At 41.6% G+C, this 25,417-nt stretch overlaps 1 protein-coding gene, 1 long non-coding RNA gene and 1 pseudogene across 4 annotated transcripts; 2 read left to right on the top strand and 1 right to left on the bottom strand.

Annotated features, from left to right (window-relative positions):
- The first annotated feature begins 881 nt into the window (after positions 1–881).
- Positions 882–6,729, top strand: LOC120108991 (annotated as a pseudogene).
- An 8,671-nt stretch (positions 6,730–15,400) lies between these two features.
- Positions 15,401–16,913, top strand: LOC103699664 (heat stress transcription factor B-4c-like). The gene is made up of 2 exons (XM_008781673.3): positions 15,401–15,792; positions 15,928–16,913. The coding sequence occupies exons 1-2, from the start codon at positions 15,547–15,549 to the stop codon at positions 16,699–16,701; spliced, it is 1,020 nt and encodes a 339-aa protein (XP_008779895.1). The 5' UTR covers positions 15,401–15,546; the 3' UTR covers positions 16,702–16,913.
- Positions 16,914–19,775: 2,862 nt separating this feature from the next.
- On the bottom strand, positions 19,776–22,629 carry LOC103697074. 3 transcript variants are annotated; one of them, XR_005510078.1, is made up of 6 exons: positions 22,177–22,629; positions 21,925–22,068; positions 21,469–21,650; positions 20,578–21,314; positions 20,054–20,143; positions 19,776–19,953 (listed from the first exon to the last, which is right to left on the bottom strand). It is a non-coding gene; the product is annotated as an uncharacterized LOC103697074 (long non-coding RNA). The 3 variants fall into 3 exon arrangements; XR_005510077.1 differs by having other exon boundaries at positions 21,469–22,068; positions 22,177–22,624; XR_005510079.1 differs by lacking the exons at positions 19,776–19,953; positions 20,054–20,143 and having other exon boundaries at positions 20,150–20,658; positions 20,800–21,314; positions 21,469–22,068; positions 22,177–22,617.
- Between the last annotated feature and the right edge of the window lie 2,788 nt (positions 22,630–25,417).

Below are 25,417 nucleotides of genomic sequence, written 5' to 3'. Positions count from 1 at the left end.
ACTAAATATTTTGATTGTGATGCTATATCTTCCGATTAGAGAATCTGGTGCTATGTTCTCCAATTAAGTTATCCAATGAATCAAATATGAATAGAATTACCTGATTCAAATGAGAAATTTCTGATGCTTTGCTGCCATTAATTCTGATCACATTTTTTTACTTCTACAATCTAATTGTCAATTTACTTTTAAATATTCACATCACATTTTACTGCTTTGATATTTCTTCTTAGTTTTGTAGTTTCTTTTAGTATTTCTCATGTTGAGTCCCATAGACCCGTTTTGTGTGTAGTGGAGTGGATCACCTAGCTCAGGATTGTCCCACATTTGCTGAAATGAGGAGAGTATAGGAGGAACATTGTAATGCCCTAGGCATGTACCAGAAACCTCTTACATCCTTTTCAGATACCTATAATTCTGGTTGGAGGAACTATCCTAACTTTAGTTGGAAATCTGACCCGCAACATCCTGCACAACCACAGCTGCTTAGAGCTTATTCTATATCTCCATACCATGCCCCATCTTCTAAGAATCCTTTAGAGGACACCTTACATGCTTTTATTAAGGCTTAGAATAAGACAAACTAGAAGTTTGAGTCAATGATTACTCAGATGGTTGAGGAAAATAAAGAGATTATGAGTCATGTGTCTAAGTTGATTAGTGCTTTAACCGTAAATGAGCAAGAAAAATTTTCATCCCAAGCTCAACCCAATTCCTAAGGTTAGCATATGGCACAAACTTCTAACTCTGATAGGCAAGATCTTAAGGAGGTTAATTCCATAACTACTTGAAGTGGTAAGGTTATAGAAGGGGACTCTAAGCCTAAGAACACACAAGAGAAGTTGAGTAGTGATGTAGTTGATATTCTAAGAGAGGAAGAGATGGTGAAGAGTCCAGTTAGAGTGCCCTTTCCCCAAGCTCTCAAGTCCACCTCAAGAGTTATGGACCATAGTGGCGAGATCCTAGAGAACCTAAGGCAAGTGAAAATTAATCTTTCTTTTTTACATGTGATAAAATAGGTTCCAACTTATGCAAAGGTTCTTAAAGATTTGTGCACTGTAAAAAGAAAACACCATGTTAAGAAAATAGCTTTTGTGACGGAACAAGTAAATGCTTTGATTGAGCAGAAAATCCCACCAAAGTATAAGGACCCAGAATGCCCCACAATTTCTTGTATTATTGGGAATCATGAGTTTGTACAGGCCTTACTTGATTTGGGAGCTAGTGTCAATCCCATGCCTTATTTTGTTTACTTGCAATTAGGATTAGGAGAGATTAAACCCACCTCTGTGGTCTTACAGTTAACTGATCGGTCAGTAAAGATACCAAGGGAAATAGTTGAGGATGTGTTAATTCAGGTTGATAAATTTTACTATCCTATTGATTTCTTGATTCTAGACACACACTCTGTTATTATTTCTACATCAAAAATCTCTGTTATTTTAGGTAGACCTTTTCTTGCCACCGCTAATGCTCTTATTAATTGCAGGAATGGGTTGATGAAGTTGACCTTTGGGCATATGACCCTTGAAGTCAATATTTTTCGCATAAGCAAACAACCACAGGAGGACGATGAGTGTCACCAAACCTACCTGATAAACACACTCATGCAAGAGGAAGCCATCACAAAACATGACCCCAATTCTCTGGATATTTTCTTGTTAATTCTGGGTTTGATAGCACATTTGACTCTAATGATGTTACTAATATTTGTGCGGTTTTTGATTCATCTCAGGATTATGGGACGAGGACGTGGCAACCAAGATTTGAGAAGCTGCCCTTGATGTGAGAACAACCAAAGCCATCTACTATTGAAGCCCCAAACGTCGAGTTAAAACCACTGCCTAAGGGTTTGAAACATGCATTTCTTAGTCCAGATGATACCTTTTCTGTAATAATTTCTTTTGATTTAAGTGCATCACAAGGTGAAAAATTACTCACGACTTTGAATGAGCATAAATCTACACTTGGTTGGACCATGGCCGACATTAAAGGCATCAGCCCTTTAATTTGTTCTCATAGGATTCACTTGGAGGAGGGAGCTAACCCTCATAAAGACCCTCAACATAGGCTAAACCCCACCATGAAAGAAGTTGTGAAAAACAAAGTCTTAAAACGGTTAGATGCGGGTATTATTTATCCGATTGCCGATAGCAAGTGGGTTAGTCCTACGCAGGTAGTTCCTAAAAAGTCAGGTGTCACAGTAGTGAAGAATGATGTAGGAGAATTAGTCCCTAACAAAGCAGTAACCGGATGGTGCATGTGCATTAATTATAGGGAGTTAAATGCTGCCACTTACAAAGATCATTTTCTTCTTCCATTCATCGACCAAATTTTAGAGCGTGTAGCTGGTCATCCCTTTTATTATTTTTTAGATGGTTATTCTGGTTATTATCAAATTGAAATTGCTTTAGAGGACCAGGATAAGACCATTTTTACATGTCTTTTTGGAACTTATGCACATTTCGTCGTATGCCATTTGGTTTGTGTAACGCTCTAGCTACCTTTTAAAGGTGCATGATGAGTATTTTTAGTGACATGGTTGAGAATTGCATGGAGGTGTTTATGGATGACTTGACTGTTTTTGGTGACTCCTTTGATGTATGTTTGTTTAATTTAAAAAGGGTTTTAGCTCGATACAAAGAAAAAGGCCTTGCATTGAATTGGGAGAAATGTCATTTTATGATGCCTTCGGGTATTGTTTTGGGCCATATTATTTTTTCTAGGGGAATAAAGGTTGATCAATCCAAAATTGAGTTGATTTCTAAGTTGCCCACACCTAAGACTGTGAAGGATGTTAGATCATTCCTTGGTCATGCTGGTTTCTATAGAAGGTTTATCCAGAATTTTTCTGCCATATCTAGACCATTGTGTAACCTTCTAGTTAAGGATACTCTATTTGAGTGAACACAAGAGTGCCAAGAGGCATTCCAAATGCTCATTGGGAAGCTTACTTCAGCTCCCATAATCCAGCCACCAGATTGGAGTTTACCTTTTGAAATTGTGTGATGCAAGTGACTATGCAGTAGGGGCTGTCTTAGGTCAATGGAGAGAGAAAAAACCCTTTGTCATTTATTATGCTAGTAAGACTTTAAATAGTGCTCAAATAAATTATTCTACTACTAAAAAAGAACTACTAGCTGTAGTATTTGAATTAGATAAATTCCATGCTTATTTGATTGGCTCGTCTATTAAAATTTTTATAGATCATGCTTCCCTTAAGTACCTTCTCGCAAAAAAGGATGCTAAGGCACAATTAATAGGTAGATCTTGCTTTTGTAGAAATTTAATCTAACCATCAAAGACAAGAAGGGTGTAGAGAATGGGGTGGTTGATCACCTCTCAAGGCTAATATTTGAGGATACTACAGATATACTACCGATATGTGATGATTTTCCAGATAGACAATTATTTTCTATCACCTCCATGTCGTAGTTTGCACATATTATCAATTATTTGGCAGCAGGTGAGATGCCATCAGACTGGAATGCACATAATAAGCCAAAGTTCCTAACAGAGGTACATTTTTTTTATTGGGATGATCCATATCTTTTTAAGTACTATCCTGACCAAATTATGAGAAGATGTGTCTCAGATGATGAGATAGTAAGTGTCTCAGAATTCTGTCATTTCCAAGCTTGTGGAGGCCATTTCTCTATGAAGAAAACCGCTGCAAAAATTTTGCAGTGTGGATTTTATTGGCCATCATTGTTTCGAGACACAAATGTTTACTGTAGTTCTTGTGAAAGATATAAAAAATTAGGAGCTTTGTCCCATCATAATATGATGCCTTTGAATCCAATTTTAGTGATAGAAATTTTTGATTGCTGGGGTATAGATTTTATGGGACCCTTTCCTCCTTCTTTTGGTTATCTATATATTATTATTGCGGTAGATTATGTGTCCAAATGGGTAGGGCTGCAGCTTATAGGAGCAATGACAATAAGACGGTTGTTAGAAGTATGCCCTAAAAGCCAATTTGGCTGATGCATTATTTTAATCTGGGACATAAATTTGTACTTGACCTTATTATGAATTTATTAAGTTGGGCATTCTTTTCCTTCATGTTCTTATGTGTCCATGAATCATCCAAGAAATTAATAAGATGATGACGCATATTCTCAAGAGTTGAAAATTTGAGCCATGTGTCATTAGTGATTAATTTCTAAATGCTCCTGATCAATGGATCATCACGAGGACGGTGATCGATCCGATGAGATTAGTGCACAGATCGCTTTCCTTATGGATGGACGAGACTCGAGTCCACAGTGTAGGGACACTGAAGTGATAGTGCAGGTGCTTGTTAGAGAACAAGGGTACTGAGCGTGACCAAGACAAGAAGTTACTTGGATGTCTATCCACTCGTTAGTGACTTGCTTGATGTTGCAGTAGTGTGACTGGTCCTTTGACCTGCGGTGCTTCGGCTACTCACAGTGAGGTTATTGTAGTTTGACTGCACATATACATAATCTCTAGACATATGGGTCCATGCAGTGTAAATTGGCTACAGTAGGTTCACTGTAGGAGTAGGGTATGCACCTATATGGAATCTATCGACCTTGATAGATAAGAAGAGATCCTATGTGATTTATAAGACTGAGTTCGTAAGACCTCGGCCGGGGCAGTATGCATAGTGGAGAAAGAGTTTTCCACTCTCGAACTTAAGTTGAATAAATCTTGACATATGACAGACGATGGGGTTTGACGAGTTGTCTATAACCTCCGTTCTGTAGGGATCCACGATAGTAGGACTGTATCATACGATAACTGCACCTAGAGGTTCATTATTCTATTCTACCGGGTTGACTACATACTGCTAGGTGTCACTTATGGATGTTAGAACTCACGGGAATTTACCTGATGATCGGTAAACCCTGACGAGTAGAACTGAAAGTGTTTCAGTCCACTGAAAGGTGTTTCAGTGATATTGAGATGGAGATCTCAATATGTCTCATTACCAGTTAGATTAGAACCTATGAGGTCACACACATTAGGGGTTCTGATTATTAGGATTGTCGAATTGTGATTTGGAATCACAATGTCAATGAGATTGATGTTCGAAATAACCCACTAAGAGTTAGTGAGTTAAATGAAAAAATTAAATAATTATAATTAGATTATAATTAAGTCTTTTATTGCTGATTAATTGAGTCAAATTATGTTGGGTCTGATCCAAAGAAATTTGACTCAAATCCTAGTCAAGAGTTGGCTAGATCGAGTCCCTGAAAACCCTACCTAATTCAGCCTTTTTTTCTTTGTATAGAGCCTCCCTCTTGATGCCTTATTTTGAGAAGTCAAAATAAGCAAGAGGGGGCAGCCAAGAGGGCAAGGAGGGGCGTGGCCCCCTCTCCTTCTTTGCTGGGAGCCAGCGCCCCTTGATTCTTTCCAAGAATCAAGGGGCCCACCAATAAAGGAATGAAGCTAGGAATAGGATTCCTAGCGCCTAGGCTTTTAAAAACCCCTATTAATGAAGCCCCACCACAAGAACATCCGTGAGAGCTCTTCTCCCAGGCGTGGGGCAGCAAGGCTATGTTTTTGGGGATTTTTAAATCAGCAAAAAAGGGAGAGAAAAGAATCAAAACAGTGAAGGATTTTCTTCTTCCTTTTGAAGGCTGCACAAGGTGGGATCCTTATGATTTCTTCTTCCTTCTTCTTCGACATCCAAGAGAGGCTTTTGCAAGGAGCTAGCACCCCGGTGAAGCCCCATCTCTGATCTTCAGCAACCTCATGTGGATACTTGTAGAGGCCGGACGTTTGTGCGGCTACAAGGAACCAAACCACGATCATCGGTTGCGGTGTTCTTCTACCCGCACAAAGGTGAAGATGAGATCTTCATTTGAACTTTTATATTTCTGATTTTCTGGTAGTTTAACAATTCATAATTAATTATTAGATCTTAGTTTAGTCCCCATCTTAATTCAAAAGGGTTCTGAATCGTTCTGATTCAGAAAAATTTTGAAATCTACCGGATCCTGTTCCGGCGTATGCGATGCATCGGGCCCGGCATGCGGATTCCGCCGCGAGCGTCGCGCCGCTGTGGGGCAATCCAACAACGGTAATTAAATTTCTAAATAAAAATGTGTTGTCTCATTTTGGTACACCACGTGCTATCATTAGTGACCGGGTTACACATTTTCGTTACCGTTCCTTTGAGGCATTGATAAGGAAGTATGGAGTGGTGCATAAGATTTCTACAGCTTACCATCCTCAAACAAGTAGGCAGGTAGAGCTTGCTAATAGAGAGATTAAGCGTATTTTAGAGAAAACAGTTAACCCCGACCGGAAGGATTGGTCATTGCGATTAACTGATGAGCTTTGGGCATACCGTACAGCTTTCAAGACTCCCCTAGGCATGTCACCTTATAGGCTTGTTTTTGGTAAACCTTGCCACCTACCAGTAGAGCTAGAACATAGAGCCTATTGGGCTATTAAGAACTTTAACTTTGATTATCTGAAGTTGGTAAGCTTAAGAAGTTCCAGATGACCGAGTTAGAAGAGTTGCGAAATGAAGCTTATGAAAATTCTAGAATTTACAAGGCTAAGATGAAGGCGTTTCATGATAGAAATATCCTTATAAAAACGTTTGCACCTAATCAGAGAGTATACTTATATGATTCTAGGATTCATAAGCACCCAGGTAAATTACGATCTAGGTGGACTGGTCCTTTTGTGGTAAAGCATGCCTTTGAGAATGGAGTGGTAGAGATAGAAGATCTTAGAGATGGTTAGGTGTTTAAAGTAAATAGCCAGAGACTTAAGCCAGTCTTTGAGAAGGAGGTTCCCAGTAGAGGAAGATATTCTTCTCACGAACCCCGTCTATGAACAGTGATGCTATGCCGATGCAGGTATGTTTTTCTTTTTTCTTGTTTCTTTTTGTTTCCCTTTATTTTGTCTTTGTTTCAGTTTTTCTTTTTGCTTGTTTTGTTTTATTTCGTTTGGTTTTCTTAGTTTAATTTCCAGGTTTGCCAGTTTCCTATTTTTACCATGGATTTGTGCTCCGCTAATCAAGTGACTTCTATTCTATTTTGTTTCCTATTCTTCTATTTCCATACATTGAGGACAATGCCATGTTTTAGTTGGGGAGGGTAGCCCATGTGTACGTGTTTTTGCATGACTTTGCTTTAAAAAAAAAAAAAAGATTACAGAGTATTTTTGCTGGAGTCAATATTTCTATCTTAGTTATTCTGTTAGGACACCCTTGAAATTCTTTTTTATGCACGCATCTAAGCCTTGTGGTTTGATAGATGTTCAATGCATACAATTAGAGAATTCTCAAACTTAAGTATTTATGCATTTGTAAGCATTAGAGAGAGAGAGAGAGAGTTCATCATGTTCAGAGACTTGTGGCTCATTGATTTTTTTGAATTGTTGCTCTATTGAGAATTTTTACTACATAGTTTGTGGTACGTTGGTTGATTATACTTAGGAGATGATGAAGGTCAATTTAGGATGAACGTTTGAGCCTTTCAAGCTAACCCATGTTTTATCCATTAGAAGCCGTTTTGAGCAAAAAAAAAAAAGAGCCCTTCCTTTGTAAACCCATATGTCCTTACCCCCCCTTCCACATTGGAGTTGAGCCTAAATTATTATATCTTCCCTACCTTTTTCTTTCAAGTACATGCTAGGAATGATAAATGTTGGTCCACAAATAATGAAGATAAGGAAGGGGATATACTATGGTGATTTCTTATTGGTACTGGCAGGTTTGCTGAAATGGACTCCATGATTGCATCCAAAGGTTGTGTTCAAGAAAAAAAGAAGAAGAAGAAAAAGAAAAGAAAGAAAGAAAGAAACAAATCAACTCCACCAACAGCTCCAACCTTCTATTACCACGGTCTTGAAAATATCTCAGGCTCTAATCTCCACTCTGAAAATGGTTCTATTGGTTCCTAAACCGCTTATCACAGGTTCAAAATGCCAGTATGAAGTTGTTGATGAAATAACCAAGTACCATGGTTGTATAACCTACATATTTAGCCTAATACAACCAAAATGGTATGATTAGCTTGGGTTAAAAAAAAAAAAAGAAAAAAAAAAGGGGTACAAGCAGTTTGAGGGAGTTATGCTTAATGTTATATCTTGTGAAGACCTCTAGCATGTACTGGGAAGTTCTTTTAAATTCTCTTATACATCCTTTTATTATTTTTATTTTACTTAACTTTAGCCTCATTACAATCTTTTATTATTGACCCTTTTGATTCTAAGTGGGTTTGTGGTAAGAATGGTTGAGTTTGCAATGGTTGCTGATCCTATTATAAGATCAATGCTTGTTTGCTGCTTGTCCATGAACACTTGCCTTCTCATATATTTGTGTGAACACCCTTTTTCAACTCCATAGAAAGACCCCTTACACCAGTCTACCATTGAATATTATACCTATGAGATATGGAGTTGAAGCTTTTGTTTGAAATGTTCTCGACATTGCATGTGTCAAGGTTGGTGGTAAGATGGTTACGGCTTAGAGCACACACACACGAATTCTGGGAGTTGCTCTTGATGGACTGATTTTGATAGCATTGTTGATCTCTTGCGAGTACTTTATTTGACATACTTGAATATTATTACTTAGCTCATGCAAAAGCTGTCTACACTGGGTTGGATATAGTCTGTTCTTTTACTTCGCTTAAATTGCTAGAGACTAGCAATAAGCTGGTTCGGGAGTGTGATAGGTGCATGAAAATGTATCTTTTAATACTACCACTTTAGGCTAAATTGTTAAGACTTAAGCATGATTTGGGTATTTTTATGATATTTTTTTAATCTGAGCTTTACTTCACAAAGTGTCCAAGTCTTAATTGATTTTGGTGATTTTATTGTAAGAATGGAATTAAGAAAATTGAATACCCCATTGCAGTCTGAATGAAATAAAATTTGGTGAAGATGAAGTAGACATATTGCGGTTTCATATGCATCAAGAATCAGGTCAATTGGAGCTCCGGAGAAAAAGTTATGAGGTTGCAAAGTTAAGTTTCCCTAAACCGCCAGCCTGGCCCTGACAAATCAGACCTTTGTATAGTATTTTGATAATTTTAGGAGCTAAAGAAGTCCAATTGAGCTGATTCAAATTTTTTTGAAAAGTAGACTTCCAAGATTTTCCAATGACTATAAGAACATGAAATGTGGAGATCCAATGCGACCTGGAGAGCCTCACGAACTTCATGCTGACATTGATGCTTGAGGGTAAAGTCCGAAAAATGCATGTAAGCGTGTCTAAGTCATGTTTCCTAGGGTGTTTAGCCCCAAAACCATATATATACTTAGGGAAGCTCGCCGTTCTGAAGAAAAAAAGGCTGCATTATAAAGAAATCATAAAGAGGAGCCACAAATTTATGGAGAGCTAATTCTTTGGTGAAGTTAGGGATGAACTCGCTTGGATGATGGTAGTATCAGTTATATTTGATCTATGTAATAGATTCCCATTTTGATACACTTCTTGTTTATCATCTCTCATCAATAAATCTTTTCTTGTGTTGGGATAATCTTGAACTGATTATTTTCATAGATTCAACCATGTCTTTTTCTATAGAATTGTTGAGGTGCTTGATTATATCTAGATTTGATTGTTTATCTAGTTAGTGTGATTCTCTGCTGAAATATTGCCATTGGGTATATTTTTGTCTTTGAATCTGAGTCTAATAGGATAGCAATCCTTGGTTTTAAAAGAGGAGAATGATTTTCTAGAATTACCACTAAATATTTTGATTGTGATGCTATATCTTTCGATTAGAAAATCTGGTGCTATGATCTCTAATTGAGTTATCCCATGGATCAAATATGAATAGAATTACCTGATTCAAATAAGAAATTTCTAATGCTTTGCTGCCATTAATTCTGATCACATCTTTTCACTACTACAATCTAATTATTAATTTACTTTTAAATATTCACATCATATTTTACTGCTTTGATATTTCTTCTTAGTTTTGTAGTTTCTTTTAGTGTTTCTACCTTCTTCCTATGGAATCGACACCCCAATCTATACTGCAATAGTCGCATTATTCTTTGGGCGTAATCAGGTCACTGCTGGTGGTTGTCAAATCTTCAACACCTTAGTTGTTGGAGCAGAGTTGCGGACAACTTGGGTCGGCCTGTGTCATGCGCAGCGAGTGTTTCAGGCTAAGCTCGATCATACTAGAGGGCGACTTGGCCACCGTGATCAACTGGGTCTGAGGGGGTCCGTGCGGTGGTAGAGAAAAGACACCCCCTTGCTTCGAAACATTTGGGCGATGGTTAGAGATGGAGTGGCCTTTTGGGCTCAGCATGTGTTTCGAGAGGCCAACAAGGCAGCGGACTAGGTGGCTGCATATATGGCCAGCCACTCAGGAGGCACTTTATGGGCCGGGGAGGGGGAGATGCCTAGGGCACTTCGTGACTTGTTGTTTACTGATTCCATTGGGTGTATCGGTACTCGTAATGTATGAAATATCCATTTTAGCAAAAGAAGAAGAAGAAGATGATTCCCCTCTTCATGGCCTCTTCCCCCCCTTTCCTACCCTCAATCTATGTGGTGTTTTACAGTCTTCATCAACATAACCTACTCTTAGTGGCACAAAATTGTCGATCATTTTAGTTGATAGGATCTAGCTTTGTTTGATTTTCTCTTTTATTTGCTACCATCAGTGCACCCCTTCTCCTTTCCTCCCACCATTGTCGGTGATTATTGTGCCCTTTCTATCTCGTAAAAGTCAATTAGTGGCTGCGGATTAAAGATTGGGGATTTGATTGGTAGCTATGGGCCATACTTTGGGGTTCGGCTCTTATCTCCATCTAATTGCTTGCTTGGTCTCTAGATTGGTTACTGGTGGTGGTGTTCGGCAGCTATTGCGGCTTTAATTTCTTTAGGGCTCACCCTCTTGGTCGCTTTGAACCTCGACTCCATCTCAGCAGAGGTGAGGTGTCGATCCTAGTATTTTACCCAAGTGCTCTCTTGCTTAGTGTCGAGGACTCGTGATCAATAGGCATCCATGTCTAAAATATGGTGTTTGCTTTGGTTTTGATTATGATCAGCTTGGTGACGTGGTATTTTTACAATAATGTCTAAAACATTATACGTGTTTAAAAATCATCAAGCATGCCCCAAAAAATGTGTTAGAAAAAGTAAAATAGAAAATGGTGGTCCTCTGATTTCTTTGCTCCTGGACTGTCTAGTTTTGGTGCTTACTGTTGTGTACATCTATATATCCCTGGATTGGTGCTTATGATTCCATGCTGGACAACTGTATGGATCCCAAAGATGATCCTCATGACCGAGCTACGAATGCAATTGGACATTTCCATGTGCTGACCTATCTATATACTCTAACATGGCACATGTAATATTTTGTGGAAAAAAGGGAAGTCTAATTAGCAAATGCTATCCATTCATGCCATTTTTACAATAATGTTTAACTGAAATTATTTTGATAATTTTTAGGTGTTAAAACAATATGGCAAGCAAATATAACTGCATACTTTATGTGATGGGTGAGGTCTATTTTCATCCATATATAGACAATATACGGGCATTGTTGTCCTTGAAGCAAAATAAAATTAAAAAAAGGCCTCAATCGTGCTTTTTGCAACCAAATATGGTATTTCTTATCTCAGCAAAAATATGTGATTAATTGAATAGCAAGTTAATAACATTTTAACCAATCATATATGGTTAACTAGTTAGGTGGTGGTTACCGGTGGTTAGCTTCATTGCCCTGGTCATACAACCCCTTAAAATCAACAAGATTCAAACTATCGTGAAGGCAATATGATTCAAACCCTAATAAAGCTATTGAAGGTCAGTGTATGTGCACACTCTTCTTACAAGTTCAACTAATCATCTTAGTGGAAGTCTACCTATTTGCCATTTTTTGATCCATGCGGGTGAGTGCTAGGGAAATCAGGATCTTAGGTAACTCGATTGGTTGGTCAAGAAAGGCATCGAGTCTTCACCGACTATTGCAGGTATGCCACTAGCATTTGATCGGCCAAAAAAATAATGATGGAGATCAAAAGAAGAATAGAGAGTAGCATGAGAAAGGCGTTAGGTCTTCAACGGCTATAAGGTTGGTGTCTGCAGGTATGCCACCAGCATTTGATCAGTCAAAAAAATAACGATGGAGATCAAAAGAAGAATAGAGAGTAGCATAAGTTTAGGTACCTTGATCTTCAAGAATTTTCGTCACTATCGCACTGCCCTTCGAACATGGATTAGAGGTATAGCGTTGGACTACGGTAAGAGTGTAACGCTGGGCTATGATAGAGGTGCAATGCTAGGCTATGATAGAGGTATAGTGCTGGATTACAGTAAAGATCTAAGTTATGTCTCCTTCTAAGGTAAAAGCCATTGGTCGAGTAAAACTAAGATAAAAGATGCATTGAATTGATTGTGGAAAAAATTTTTACAAGGTACAATTTTCACTAGTTTATACTAATAGATGATAACCGCACACTCTGATGGTGGATCTCATGTCAAGCCTTCACTACTAGCGATTTTGGTAATTGACACTAGTTATCCTCCATTATATATGTTCTTCAACATGGTTGCTTTGCAACTGACAAGCCAATACTGACAAGCCAATAATCATATCATTTCCGTCTATGATGCAATTTTGTATCTGAGATTATCTTTGAGATCGCTTTAGTCTTCTTGATCTATTTGCACATTTTTGTAGTTGATCATGGCCAAATTTTAAGATTTTGGTCTACTTATGATTGATTTCTGCTCTTTCAATCTATATCTCCACTTAGTCGAATCTATCATGATCGAACTTCTTCTAGTCTAGCAAGAGTCAGGTGAAAGCACTGATTTCATCAAACTTGATCTACATCGCGGTTACTCTTAGCCTGTTGAGATAGGATATAAACACTACCTAAGACAGAAGATGGTCTATGTCTATGGTAAAAGTAGTGTTATTTTATGTGTTGGAGAGAGTGCAATTATCTTTTGCTATCTTGTATGCATAGTTGCTCCAACACTTCCTCTATTACTCAACAACTTAATTATTCAAGTAGATTATGATTGAATTATTAACCTAATTACTATCATAGGATGGGACACATTCTTGCAACTTAGAATTATGTGGTTGTATGTGCAAATCTTTTACAAATTATGTTCTCACCACTTAATATACTGGGGGAGAGAGGAAAATTTCTTTTCTCGATCTGCTTAATTCAAATCTCATAAAAAATAAAAGAAACAAAAAAGAAATTGTGAAAATGTGTCTGAATAGTAGAGTTTTTGTTTATATTTTGAAAATCTAATTTGCAAAACTATGCCACAAGGTCTCTATTTATATTCATACAGTTCATCTCTACTAATTTGGCAGTTTCCTCTTCTAGTTAAAGATTTTTTTTTCCCAAAATAAAAAATACATGACCGCCAAAATTAGTTGGAAAGCTAAATCTTGACTTCTATATTAGCTTTGAATTTTGTCAAAATTCCTCGAGATATAGTTCAATCAGTATTTATTAAAATATGTGGCAGAAATAGATCATGATATGCTTGAGTATCTGGCAAGAAAGAAATCACATAATTTTTCTGAAGAAGGCTAGCTAACAATGATTAGCCTATCTAGTTCCCATTGCTGGAGATCTTCAATGGGTGAGAAACATTCTTGCCTCCTAAGAAATCTCAACAAGATGGACTACTGTGAGCACTAGCTACTTATTGTAAATTTTACAATGGAGACAAACCACTCTCGATCATGTTTTCTTTGGACTAATCTTCATTATCTCAATAAAGTAGGTGGATTTTCTCTTTTTTCTGAAACATTGAAAAATAGTACATGTTTGATCGGTCATTTTGGGACTTCATATATCTTAAATAGCATGTGCCATGATTCTAGTAGATATACTGACAGGTTGCTATATCCTAGATCTTCTTGAGATATCGATCTCCCAAAAAAAAAAAAAAAGAAAAAAAGAAAGAAAGCGATAGTGCAATATGTATCATGCCTTCCGAGAGTCATAGTAGGCATTCAAGATCCTGTGAGATCTTTCATAATGGCTTATCCAGTCCATGGAGTTTGATGATCCCTAAATATCATCATTTGTGCTCAAATTTCAACCATTTAAGTATTGTGTACATCTATGACATGGCAGTGATCAACCTTGGTCGGCATAATTTTGGTAGAAATATATCTAGAGTTGTAATGCTTACGCAAGATGGAGTTTTTAACTTGGTGTCCTACTGAAAAATATTAATTTTCCATCTACATATTAATTTTATTCTGATAATAGAAATAATATAGAAGTAGAAAATGACTCGCATTAGTTTGTAGGAAGAAAGATTATACTGTGATAAATATTCTAAAAAGGAACAAAGTGGCTGATTACTTGTCTAATACTTCTCACGTCCAAAAGGATGCACAAACACATAGACCTTGTTATGGCTAAGTGGATTATGTCCTGTGAGAAAGAAGCTAGCGTGAAAAGGCCGTCCACTAGCGGCCAATAAACCCAAGCTAACTCACGATCCCTACCGTGCGAGATTTTGATTGAAAATATGCGGCATACGGGTTTATGAAATATATCATCCTTGCATGTTTGGTGTTGAGCCCCGCTGGTATAATTGCATCCGGAATCTACCCGGGAAGCAAAGCAGTATACTGCAGTCAATACCGTATTCCCAAGGATCCTGTTGGATGATTTGATATTTTCTTAGTATGAAGAAAATTACCTAACCAAACGGGAGCCTTAGTCTGATTCTGTTTTTTGTCAATATTTTTTGTGAATCATGCAGTAGGACATTCATAAATACAGTCATGTCTCCTAAAATATGCACTTGTTTGTCTCTATCCCCTCTTAAACCACGTTAGGAAGAGTGATAAACAGAAGCCATGTGATACACCCTGCTTCTCCTTTACAGAAGGTCTGTTAAATCTGTGAAGCTTTATAGAAACTAGGGCACAAAAACGCAGGCAGAGCACCTAGAACAAAGCCATACATACGGAGCTGATATTTATTGGGTCAGTAATATTCACAGGACCAGGGTAGAATCGGTACCCAAAGAATTGAGTCAGCGGTACCCCCACACCTCGGTCACCCCCATGCCGTTGCTGATGCTTGTTTTAAGTGCGTGCGCGCTGTGCTCGCGCCCCAGCGTCAGATGGAAATCCAAGCAAGCAACAGGCCGGACCAACTCAGCAGCAGTACTAGTAGAGAGTGTAAAAGGAAAAATAAAAAGAAAGAAAGTTTTACAGCCCAGAGAAGCTGAGAAGAAGCGAAGGGGTCACGGGTTTATCTTGAAAGTTGAATCCGCCTCCCTTCCCCCTCTTTCTCCCTCTCTCTCTCCCCCTCCCTCCCTCCCTCCCCTCTCTTACTTCCTGAGAGACAGACAGACACATATTCCCTCCCTCCCTCCCTCCACACCACCCCACTCCCACCCCACCCCCCCATCAAACCCGAGGCTTAGTAAAACAAAACAAAACACACCAACAAACAAACCATCCCCCACACGCACTCCCATCACATGCCCCCTCCTCTTTCTCCCCTCCCCTCCTCCTAAAACCCAAACCCCTTCTAACTCTCTCCATCTTCACCTCCTCCAAGTATCCTGTCATCATAATAACGATGGAGAGGTGTTGGGAGAGTGGAGGTGGTGGAGCGGTGGAGGCGCACAAGGCGGTGCCGGCACCCTTCCTGACCAAGACCTACCAGCTGGTGGACGATCCCTCCACCGACCATATCGTGTCGTGGGGCGACGACCGCGTCTCCACCTTCGTGGTGTGGCGCCCCCCCGAGTTCGCCCGGGACCTCCTCCCCAACTACTTCAAGCACAACAACTTCTCCAGCTTCGTCCGCCAACTCAACACCTACGTCCGTATCCCGATTCCATAAACCCTCTCGTCTTTCTTCTCCTCCTCTCTTCGTCTTGCACTGGTAGTAGTTGTTAACGCACACTCTCTCTTCTCTCACTTTTGTTCTCTCTTTCTTTTGGTTCAAATGGAACAGGGGTTCAGGAAGGTGGTGCCGGAACGATGGGAGTTTGCAAATGAGTTCTTTAGAAAGGGAGAGAAGCACCTTCTTTGCGAGATCCACCGGCGAAAGACCTCCAACTCGGCAGCCCCGTCGCCGTCTTCGCCCCCTTTGTTTCCTCCCCACCACCTCCCTCTCTACCACCACTTCCCCGATGACCATCACCTCGTCGGCCCCCCGCAGTGGCGCGACTCCCCCTCGCCGCGCCTTCTTGCTCTTGGAAACGGGGGTAACGGTGGAGCGCCGCCGGCGCCCCCCGCGACGGCGGCGGCCCTGGTGGAGGAGAATGAGAGGCTCCGGCGGAACAATGCGGCGCTGCTGTCGGAGCTGGCCCACATGCGGAAGCTCTACAACGACATCATCTACTTCGTCCAGAACCATGTCCGCCCCGTCGCCCCAAGCTCCGCCGCCTCCACCCTTCTGCTTTCCGCCACCAACGCCGGCGGCGCCGGCAGCTTCTATCATCACCGGAAGGGCGGCCTCAACTCCGGCGGCAGCACCACCTCCAGTAGCTCCCTCACGATCGCCGAAGAGCCCTCCCCTCCACTCGATAACAACACCAACAACAACAATGGAGAGAGTAGCAGTGCCCGGCCCAAGCTCTTTGGAGTGCCTCTAGGCGAACGTTCTACTAGTACCCACAAGAGAGGCTTCCATTTGGACGCGCCCACGTCTCCCTCCACCAAGCCACGCTTGGTGCTAGGGGAGGATTTGGGTCTCAACCTGATGCCACCATCTCCTCCTACTTAGCTTCATTCCACCAAACCAAGGGTGGTCCTTTTGTTATCTCTTGTTTGACATTAGCTAGTTTCTTTTTAGCTTCCGCAAACCACCACGGACCCCCCCCCCCCCCCCCCCCCCCCTCGCGGGGCCGCGCCCCAAAATTCCTGAGTTATTGTTAGTAGTGTTGTTGCGAACTAATGTACATAAGTTCCCATGCTTGGGTAGTTGGTACCATCTTCCATTAACTACTAATGCTTTCAGAGGAGTCCATTCCAGCTGCACTTTTATTCTTCTTCTCTCAAGTCCAGGATGTAGACCTGCGAAGGCATCACAGAAAGCGAAAGAAAAGAACGATGGGATATAGTTAGATAAAGGCTTGTCCTCTGTGAGAAAGGCTCGCTAATAGCGTCATTATTGTACTCCAAAAAAGTAGTCTAATCACCAGTCTAATCTACCACCACCAACGCAACGGCAGCGTGAAGAAAGGGGGAAGAGGGTGGGATGATGGCTTCTTCCACGTTCCAAGCTCAAGGAATCCGTTCCTCGGAACGTGATAGTTCTGAGAGATTCCCGTCCTCATGCAGCCAGCGTCAGGCTCCGTGGTGGCCCCACCAGCCCTCTTCTCCTGTACTCCCATCACACCCATCATTAAAAACAAAAACAAAAGGCATAAATAAAAAAGGTGACGGAAGGACGGTGGGCTCGCTGCCTGGCTTGAGAACAATCAATGGCTGTGATCTCAAGGCCGTTGCCATAAAGAGGACGTATTACGATTGGTATGTTTCCGAGGTCTCGCGTACGCTAACGCTGGCGGATTATTCCTCTCTCTCTCTCTCTCTCTCTCTCTCTCTCTCTCTCTCTCACTTCCTCTGAAGCTTCCGAGAGGTGCGGTCATCCCTAGTGAGCCTAAGGGAACTTTGACCGGACCGAGCATTTGGGCTGTCTTCTCTGAGCCCTGTGGCAGTGGGCAAGCTGCTGTCTTTTTCTCTCCAACTGAAATGCCTTTGCCTTTATTTTTTTCCCGTATCTTTAAGGATATCATGATACGACACTGCTCTTTTTTAGCTCATTGGATTCTTTCTTTCCTTTCTACTCTCACTGCCTTTCTCCTGCCTCGAGCTCCAATTAAGGGAGCCTTTTGACTGAGAACAAAGCTTTTGCCAAATCCCGATCACTGTCGCTAACTCGCTTTAATCTTTGCACGTCTGTTCGTGCATTTGGAGGGAATAAAGGTTTGATTAAAGTTTGACCGGTTTATATACATAGATTTTGGAGAGGACTCCAGCCTTCATCCGTGTGCTGCCTTTTGTTGCTTTAGTAGCTAGTCTCGGACATAAAAGCCAAAAGGTGTTGCTGGCCTTAACAACAAAAGTATGCAAGTGGAGCGTGGAATCGACGTAAAGATATCACGGAAGGTTACTCGTGGACACATCACGGCTCAAATGTATGAGCGGTGTTGCTGCCAAATTCGGACCAATGTCCGAATTCGACTCCGACGACTCTAAAGTCGGCTCAAAACAAGCTAAGCAAGCTGGTGGTAGCGTCGGAAGTCGATCTTTTTTAGAGATGGCCTGCAAAATGTCTACTTATTGGAGAGTTTTCGACGAGAGATCCTCCGATGCCTAAGTTAGAATATAGAAACAACAATATGGAAGATGCAAGATTTCATAAGAATGTAGTGCTTTGTGTGAAATGATTCATCTATTGAGGTTCCTCATTCCATCCTTTTATATAGAGGAGCTGGATTTGTCGTTATCCGAGCTGACGGGGCGTGCACTAATGGCCAGATGATAGTCAACTTTAAAGATCACGCAATAGCACGTATCTGGTAGGATAGTGATTACGGGTATCGATCCATAGAGAATGGGGTACAGTTTTCTTAAAAAAATATTTAAAAAGAAAGTTTGGGAAGACTATTGAACTAAGAAATTTAATAAAAATGCAATTGATAATGATATGAGTAGAAGGAACCTAAGGCAAGGAATTCACCATTAACAGAGCAACGAGGATTAATTGTATCTTAATTTATTCTTAGATTAACATGCAAATTGGCTACAAGCCTAATAAGCATTCAAATAAAATCTCACAAAAGTAATTTAGGAACATCCATCTTCGGTTGGCATAAAAATGTCCACCCTAAACTAATGTGGCAGGATACTGCATCTTCCCTAAGCATGGGTGATCTTCTATTAACTTAGTGATCATGAAGAACAGTTGTATAAACGTCATACTTAAAATCACAGAAATTAAATATGAGATAAAATATTCATTAAGAGCAAGATAAAGTTTATACAACTCCAAGAATAGAAATAAAAAATACAAAACCCTTGGCCCTTTGTTAGGGCTGCATCCAGCCCTAGTGAAGAGATCAGCCCTGCATGGTATTGTGGGCGACAGCAGCAGCGATGTAGAAGGTCTTCATCACGACTGGGTTCTCCCTCGTCCCACCGGCTTCCTCTCCCTCTTGGACTTCATTATTTTTTTCTTTAGGAAATCATTCCCAAAATATCCAAACCATTCTCCCTCTTCAAGTAAAATCTTCCAACACTACAAGAAAGATCATCTTTCCCGACGCTTTTTATACTCTTTACCGACGCTTATAAGCGTCGGCTAAAGTTCCCGCAACGCAAACAGAAGCGTCGCAAAAGCGTTGGCGATACCGGAGTGGCAAATGTTTTTGCCGACGCTACCAGAAAGCGTCGGCAAAAACTGGGCTTTCCCGACGCTTATGTAAGCGTCGGCAAAAATGAGATTCGCCGACGCTTTAAAGCGTCGGTAAAGCCCAAAGCAAGCCCACAAAAAGATGGTCTTTCCCAATGCTAATAGAAGCGTCGGCAAAAAAGAGCATTCCCCGACGCTTTAAAGCGTCAGGAAAGCCCAAAGGAAGCGCAACTATGGCGTGCCAGGGGTGTCAACGGGGGTTTTTAACGACGCTTTAAAGCGTCGGCGATGGCGTGCCAGGGCGGGCCAAAGGGGGTTTTTAACGACGCTTTAAAGCGTCGGGAGTGGATTTTGTTTTAAAAAAAAACAAAAGCGTATTAAAAAAGATATTATAGCAAATATGAACCTGCATTACATTTACATCAAGACAAACATACAGATCATTCGAAACATTCATATTCTCATATAAGATTAAATTTACATAAGTTTAGAATTACAATGTATTTTGAAAAATATAAGAAAGATACATATAAAACTCATTAAATAACAGTCTAAAAAATATCAGGGACCGCATTCAGCCCCATCATCATCTCTGCGAGCTGTTGAAGTATCAGGAACCTAAAAAAAAAAACTTTAGAAGTTAGGAATATGAAAATTATTAACTCATGCAAAATAAGTAATAATTATGTATAGTCATCAAATACATATAGTTATTTACCTGAGGAGGGAGAAATCGCTGTAACATAGATGAAATATGCTCAAGCTGAGACTGCAACTCTGAATCGTTTTCCTCGCGGCATGTTGTTACCTAGTATACACAAAAAGAAGCAATATTAGTTAAATAATAAATAAAATCTAAATATTGATTGCGGTGCTCACCAATTCTTTGGTAAGATTGTTTCTGATGCTGAGCTGCTCGATACACTACCCATTGTTTACTAATGATATGTTAACAATTCATGCAACTCTGAATCACAGCTCATTCTTGCATAAGAGCTTTTATTTCTCAGAAAGAAGGGTTGGAAACAGATGTTATAGATGCTAAAAGGAATGAAAGATTTTATTAATGTTTCGCCTTCTCCTTCGTATTGACCTGTGTGCTAGTGTTCTTGTTAATGCTATAAATCTTTTTAAAGCAAATTAGCAAGTATAAATCTTTCTAAATGATTTTCTCAAAAATCATTACCTAATGAAACAGAAGAAACATATCAGTAATCACATAAGTGCGGGAACAATGTATACCTGTTTACAAGTAGGGCAAGTATCACTCCTTTCATCCACTGAAGAATACACTGTATGTGCTGATCTTTATTGTTTCTGTTCCTAAAAGTGAGCGCATTCAGAATAGGGGACAAAGCAAGTCTCCAATATACAACTAAAGATGAGGCATGCTGTAGGTTTCTGAGAACCCCGTTTCCACATAGACGTGCGGTCTCCAATAATATGCACTTAATAAACCTTCACCTGTTGCTCAGTTGGCTTTCCAATGGCTGCCTTCCCCATTCTCCTCAAGAAACAAAATGTCAAAGAATTAAGGAGATAAGTGCATAAATATGGAGATATCATAAAAACCCCTTTTATCCATCTGAATAGCTAGCATAGCACTTAAAGAAATGGGATGAAGGGAGAAATTAAAATCAAGTTACACCATCCTGATGATTAGAAAATGCTTAGTAGCTCTGTCATGGATCATCTTCCACTACCTACCTTCACCAACATTTTACCATGGACTATGTATGGTCCACAACATTATTGTCTTCCTCCCCTATACGTAAGTCCAGATGCAATAATAAGAGACGCAAACAAAATTATGGTCAAAGATATCAGAACGGAATATATTTTCCAGATATGCATTAAGTTCAATTGTCTCAAATAAGACCTCAGCAATCAGTAATTTCAACCTCTTCATTCACTTCATCCACAGTAAGACGGTCTTCCCCAGCAATTCCTCACTAGGTGCTTGGCGAACAGCAATTCCCCTAATGGATTAAACATGTCAAAAAACATACATACAAATCTGTATTAATCAAATACGCAGATTTAACCCCCTTTTTTTCCTCCAAAGAATTGCAGATATGATCATTCTTAAAGTTCAAAATTTTTTATTATTCAAATGAAAGAGTAAGATCCTACGGATCTAAAGCCGCATGGTTCGATGGTGGTAGACGAAATGCTGCAAATCAATCCAGGAATCAGAACACGGAGTCGATGTAATGGAAACCAATAATAAGTACAGACACGGAGCATTTTTTCCGTCACACAGATCCAGCGGCTGCAATTGCCCAAACTATGGCCACCAAAGTACTTCAAAATTCCTACGTTGAGCATCAAAATTAGCAGAAAATCTTTGCCCCCATCAAGACTCCAACTTTCCCAGATACCACCCATCCATGTTCATCAGAATTTGACTTCAGAATTAATACACACAAAAGAAAAAAAGAAGCCAAAAGTATAGCATTGATAGCTTCCATCTATGAATTCATTCATGGAAAGAGCAATACAGAAGAAGAAGAGCATCATTTACCAAGAAGAAGAAGAAGAAGAAGAAGAAGAAGAAGAGCAAGAGATAAGGAGCGGGGGGATATTTACGTATGATTATTAGAAGTGCCGAGGTTGGGAGAAGCAGGAGTAGGTACGGCGGAGGAGATCGGGGGTGTCCTCGTAGCCGGAGAAGACCTCGTCCCAGATCTCGGCGAAAGCCCGGAGGATGAGGTCGTGGTGGCGGGGAGAACCCTAAAATGAAAGTTTATCTACTCAATTCATCAATGCAGGAAAGAACCCTAAAATCCAAGTCGATTGGCGTGGATTACCAAAATTACCTCAAAAAATCTATTGAATTACCTCTTTCTCAGGCGGAGGGAGATGGGGCCGGCCGGTCGGCGCCGCAGAGGAGGAAGGAGGAGAGGAGGACGCGGACGGTCGCTCGGTGCCAGAGAGGAGGGAGGAGGAGAGGAGCTTGCTGTCGTACGTCGCTCGGCGCCGGAGAGGACAAGGGCCGCTCGCTCGTCGTCGGAGAGGACAAGGGCCGCTCGCTCGTCGTCGGAGAGAAGGGAGGAGGAGAAGGGGCTAGGGCTTGATCGATCGGTCGGAATGCAAAATGAGGAGAAGGGGGCCGGCCGCTTGGTTTTGGTTGTAAATTTGACTTTGGACGACGCTTATAAGCGTCGTCTTAGACTGTGAGTACGACGACGCTTATTAGCGTCGGCTATTCTTAAGAATTACCGACGCTTAATTAAAGCGTCGGTAAATGTCAGCGGCGTTCCTGTTTTTCCCGACGCTTCTCCCTACGTCGGGAAAGACCTATTTTCCTGTAGTGCAAGGAGTCGACGAAGAGAAGTCTGAACCGAACCCCTCGTTCCCTCCCCCGTTTCATGCCTGGGCCTTTTATAGGCTGCCATCTCCTCCTCTCTCCTCCTCTGTGGCTGATCCGAATGGGAAGATAGGGCTGTGGAGGCTTCATCCCTTCCGCGGATGATGGGAGATCTTGCCATATCTAATCCGGACATTGAGAAGAGGATACGCTGTTCACGGCTGAGATGAAGAAGTTCGGAGGCTTGCAGTTGAGATGATGTTCACCAATGGGAGGAGATGGGATGCTGGGAAGTTTGAGAATCCGTAGATGATGGGATAAGGATGCGGGCGGGTTCAGATTCGTGAGAGAAAATCTGGGATCCAGAAGATGGCTGGGACTTGATTCTGAAGCAGTGGAAGATGAGCTGTAGCCATTTCACCGCGGAGAAGACGTGGGCATTGGAACTCTGTTCTGAACGGGATGTGCGGAAGATTTGAGCTGATCTTGAAGCTGGGGAGAAGCTTTAACGCGGCGGACGGCTGGGATGCTGGGGAGCTGATCCGAAATGAAGTGGAAGATCTTGGTTCTGTTCCAAAACAGGGGATACGGATGACAAGTGGGTGGCTGGGAACAAACATGTGAGCTGGGAGATGATCGTGGATGGGGAGTTCTAATCCGTGGAATGCTCTATTTGGGATGCTCACGGGATGCAGAGCTGTGAACGTTGGGGTGTTGTTCACGGCTTAGATGAGGTGCCGGAAGAATCGGGAAGATAAGGATGAATCGAGGGAGAAGGAAGATGTTGGGAACAAACACGGATGGGATGGAGTTTGGATTCGGAAGTTGGGAGGAAATGAACACTGGAAACAGGGGATAAGCTTGGACGTTGTTGAGAGCTTATCCGTGGAGATGAGAACGCTGGAGACGGAGACGTTGTGAAGATACGATGGGAAGAGGATGAGGATGCTGGGACGTTGAACCTTGAATCGCGGACGCGGAATGATCCGAAAGATGTTGTGGCTTTGATCCGTGATGAAGAGAAGATGCCAGTCCGTGAAGCTCGGGAGGATGATGGAACACGATCTGGTGATGCGGAAGCTGGAAAAAGATGTTGGGATAAAGGGAAGATCACAAGTGACGTGGAGGAAGCTTGGTCGTGGGGAGCATGTAAACGGGATGAAAAGATTTCCAGGAGATGATCTAATCCGTGGGTGCAGTGGGAGAGAGGAAGATGAGGATAAGAAAATGAACTAGGAGCATGGAGTTTGGATCAATCCGAAAGAAGCTGGGTTTTGATTTTATCCCACGGGTCATGCGACTCTATTCCAGAACAGGGGAAGAAAGAAAAGAAAAGATGACGTGGGAGGTTGACATATGGAATGAAGGAAGAGCTTGGACACGTGGAAGGAAAGGTTCTGATTCGTGAAACTTGGATGCCATGTGATGAGAGCACAAAAGTGCAATCGTCGGACCATTTTAATTAGTATTTTAGCTAATCATTAATAATAAAATTAACTAATTAACGTGGTATTTGTGTGCAGTAATCCAAGAAACCAATTAACATTAGGTTTGAGCCCAATGCCCGGCAGTCCGAGCTTAAGTCAAGCCAGCATCTTCCAGGGCCTGCTTGACTTCATCCCGCGATACAACACAACATCGCGAGCATCTTCGTGTCCGCATCCAATGATCCAGATCAGCTCCCTCTGGCTTCAGCCCCTCTTCCAAGCCTCCCAAATAAGCAAGCTGCATCAAATCCCCCCTCAAAGCAAGGCAGATCCCAGCCATCCGTGCCTTCCTTCCTTGCACCCATCATCCCGTCCGGATTCCTCCGCATCCAAGCATCCGTGCCAGCTCTTCCGTGATCCCAGCAATGCCCGAAGAAGGAAGCCCGCATCCCTACCTTCCGCTTCAGCTCCCAGCATCGCGTCCGAGCTAGATTTGAAATCCCAGCCCCCTCTTCCGTGATCCCGGTGGTCCCGCGTCCGTGCCAGCCACCAAGCCAGCAAGTCACCCCGTCGATCACGCTCCCAGCGATCCTGCGTCCGTGAAGGAAGCCCCAGCATCCTTCCTCTTCCGCGTGCGATCCCGGACGATTCGTCTCCCAGCAAAGATCCCGCAGTGCCCCAGCGCCCGGATCCGCGTCCCCACCTTCCGCGAGTAAGCCCAAGCATCAATCCAGCGGCCAGCCCCTCCTCTGCGATCCATCCCAGCAACTTCTTCCATTTCCAGCCAGCCGTGATTCTCCCCCAAATCGCAGCATCACATCCGCAATCTCCCATCGATCCCGCGGCGGCCTCCAAGTGATCCCGTGATCGGCTCCTCCCAGCAGCTCCTCATGCCATTTCTTCCACCCGTCTGCGTTCATCACGGAAGCCGCATCCTCCCAGCAGTCCGTGATTAACGTTCCTCGAGATCCCACCACACACACCACACACACCTTCCGCATCCTTCTGGCACCACCACACACCCCGGGACTTTTCTGGTCACAGGTTACTGGATCGCTTAACTGGTAAGCTTAAGCTTAATCTGAAAGGGAGATTAGGAGCTGTCTAATCTAGGAGAGAATTTCAGAAACTTTTTAACCTGATAAATCTCTGTGCAACTAGATTAAAAGCTACTAAACCTTCTTTAACCTCAAGATTAAAGAGCCAATCTATTGTGTGGTGTTGATTGTGGTCATCTTGGTCTAGCCCTTCTTCTTATCTTTTAGGATTTCGTTTAAAAATTGAGTATAATTAAGTTGTGGAAAATGTATGCATGGTAGAAGGTCATTAAGGGATAAGTTAACCC

This window comes from Phoenix dactylifera, unplaced genomic scaffold (genome assembly GCF_009389715.1).
Source record: "Phoenix dactylifera cultivar Barhee BC4 unplaced genomic scaffold, palm_55x_up_171113_PBpolish2nd_filt_p 001701F, whole genome shotgun sequence".
Lineage (NCBI taxonomy): Eukaryota > Viridiplantae > Streptophyta > Magnoliopsida > Arecales > Arecaceae > Phoenix > Phoenix dactylifera.
This window is presented reverse-complemented; position numbering and strand designations above follow the sequence as displayed.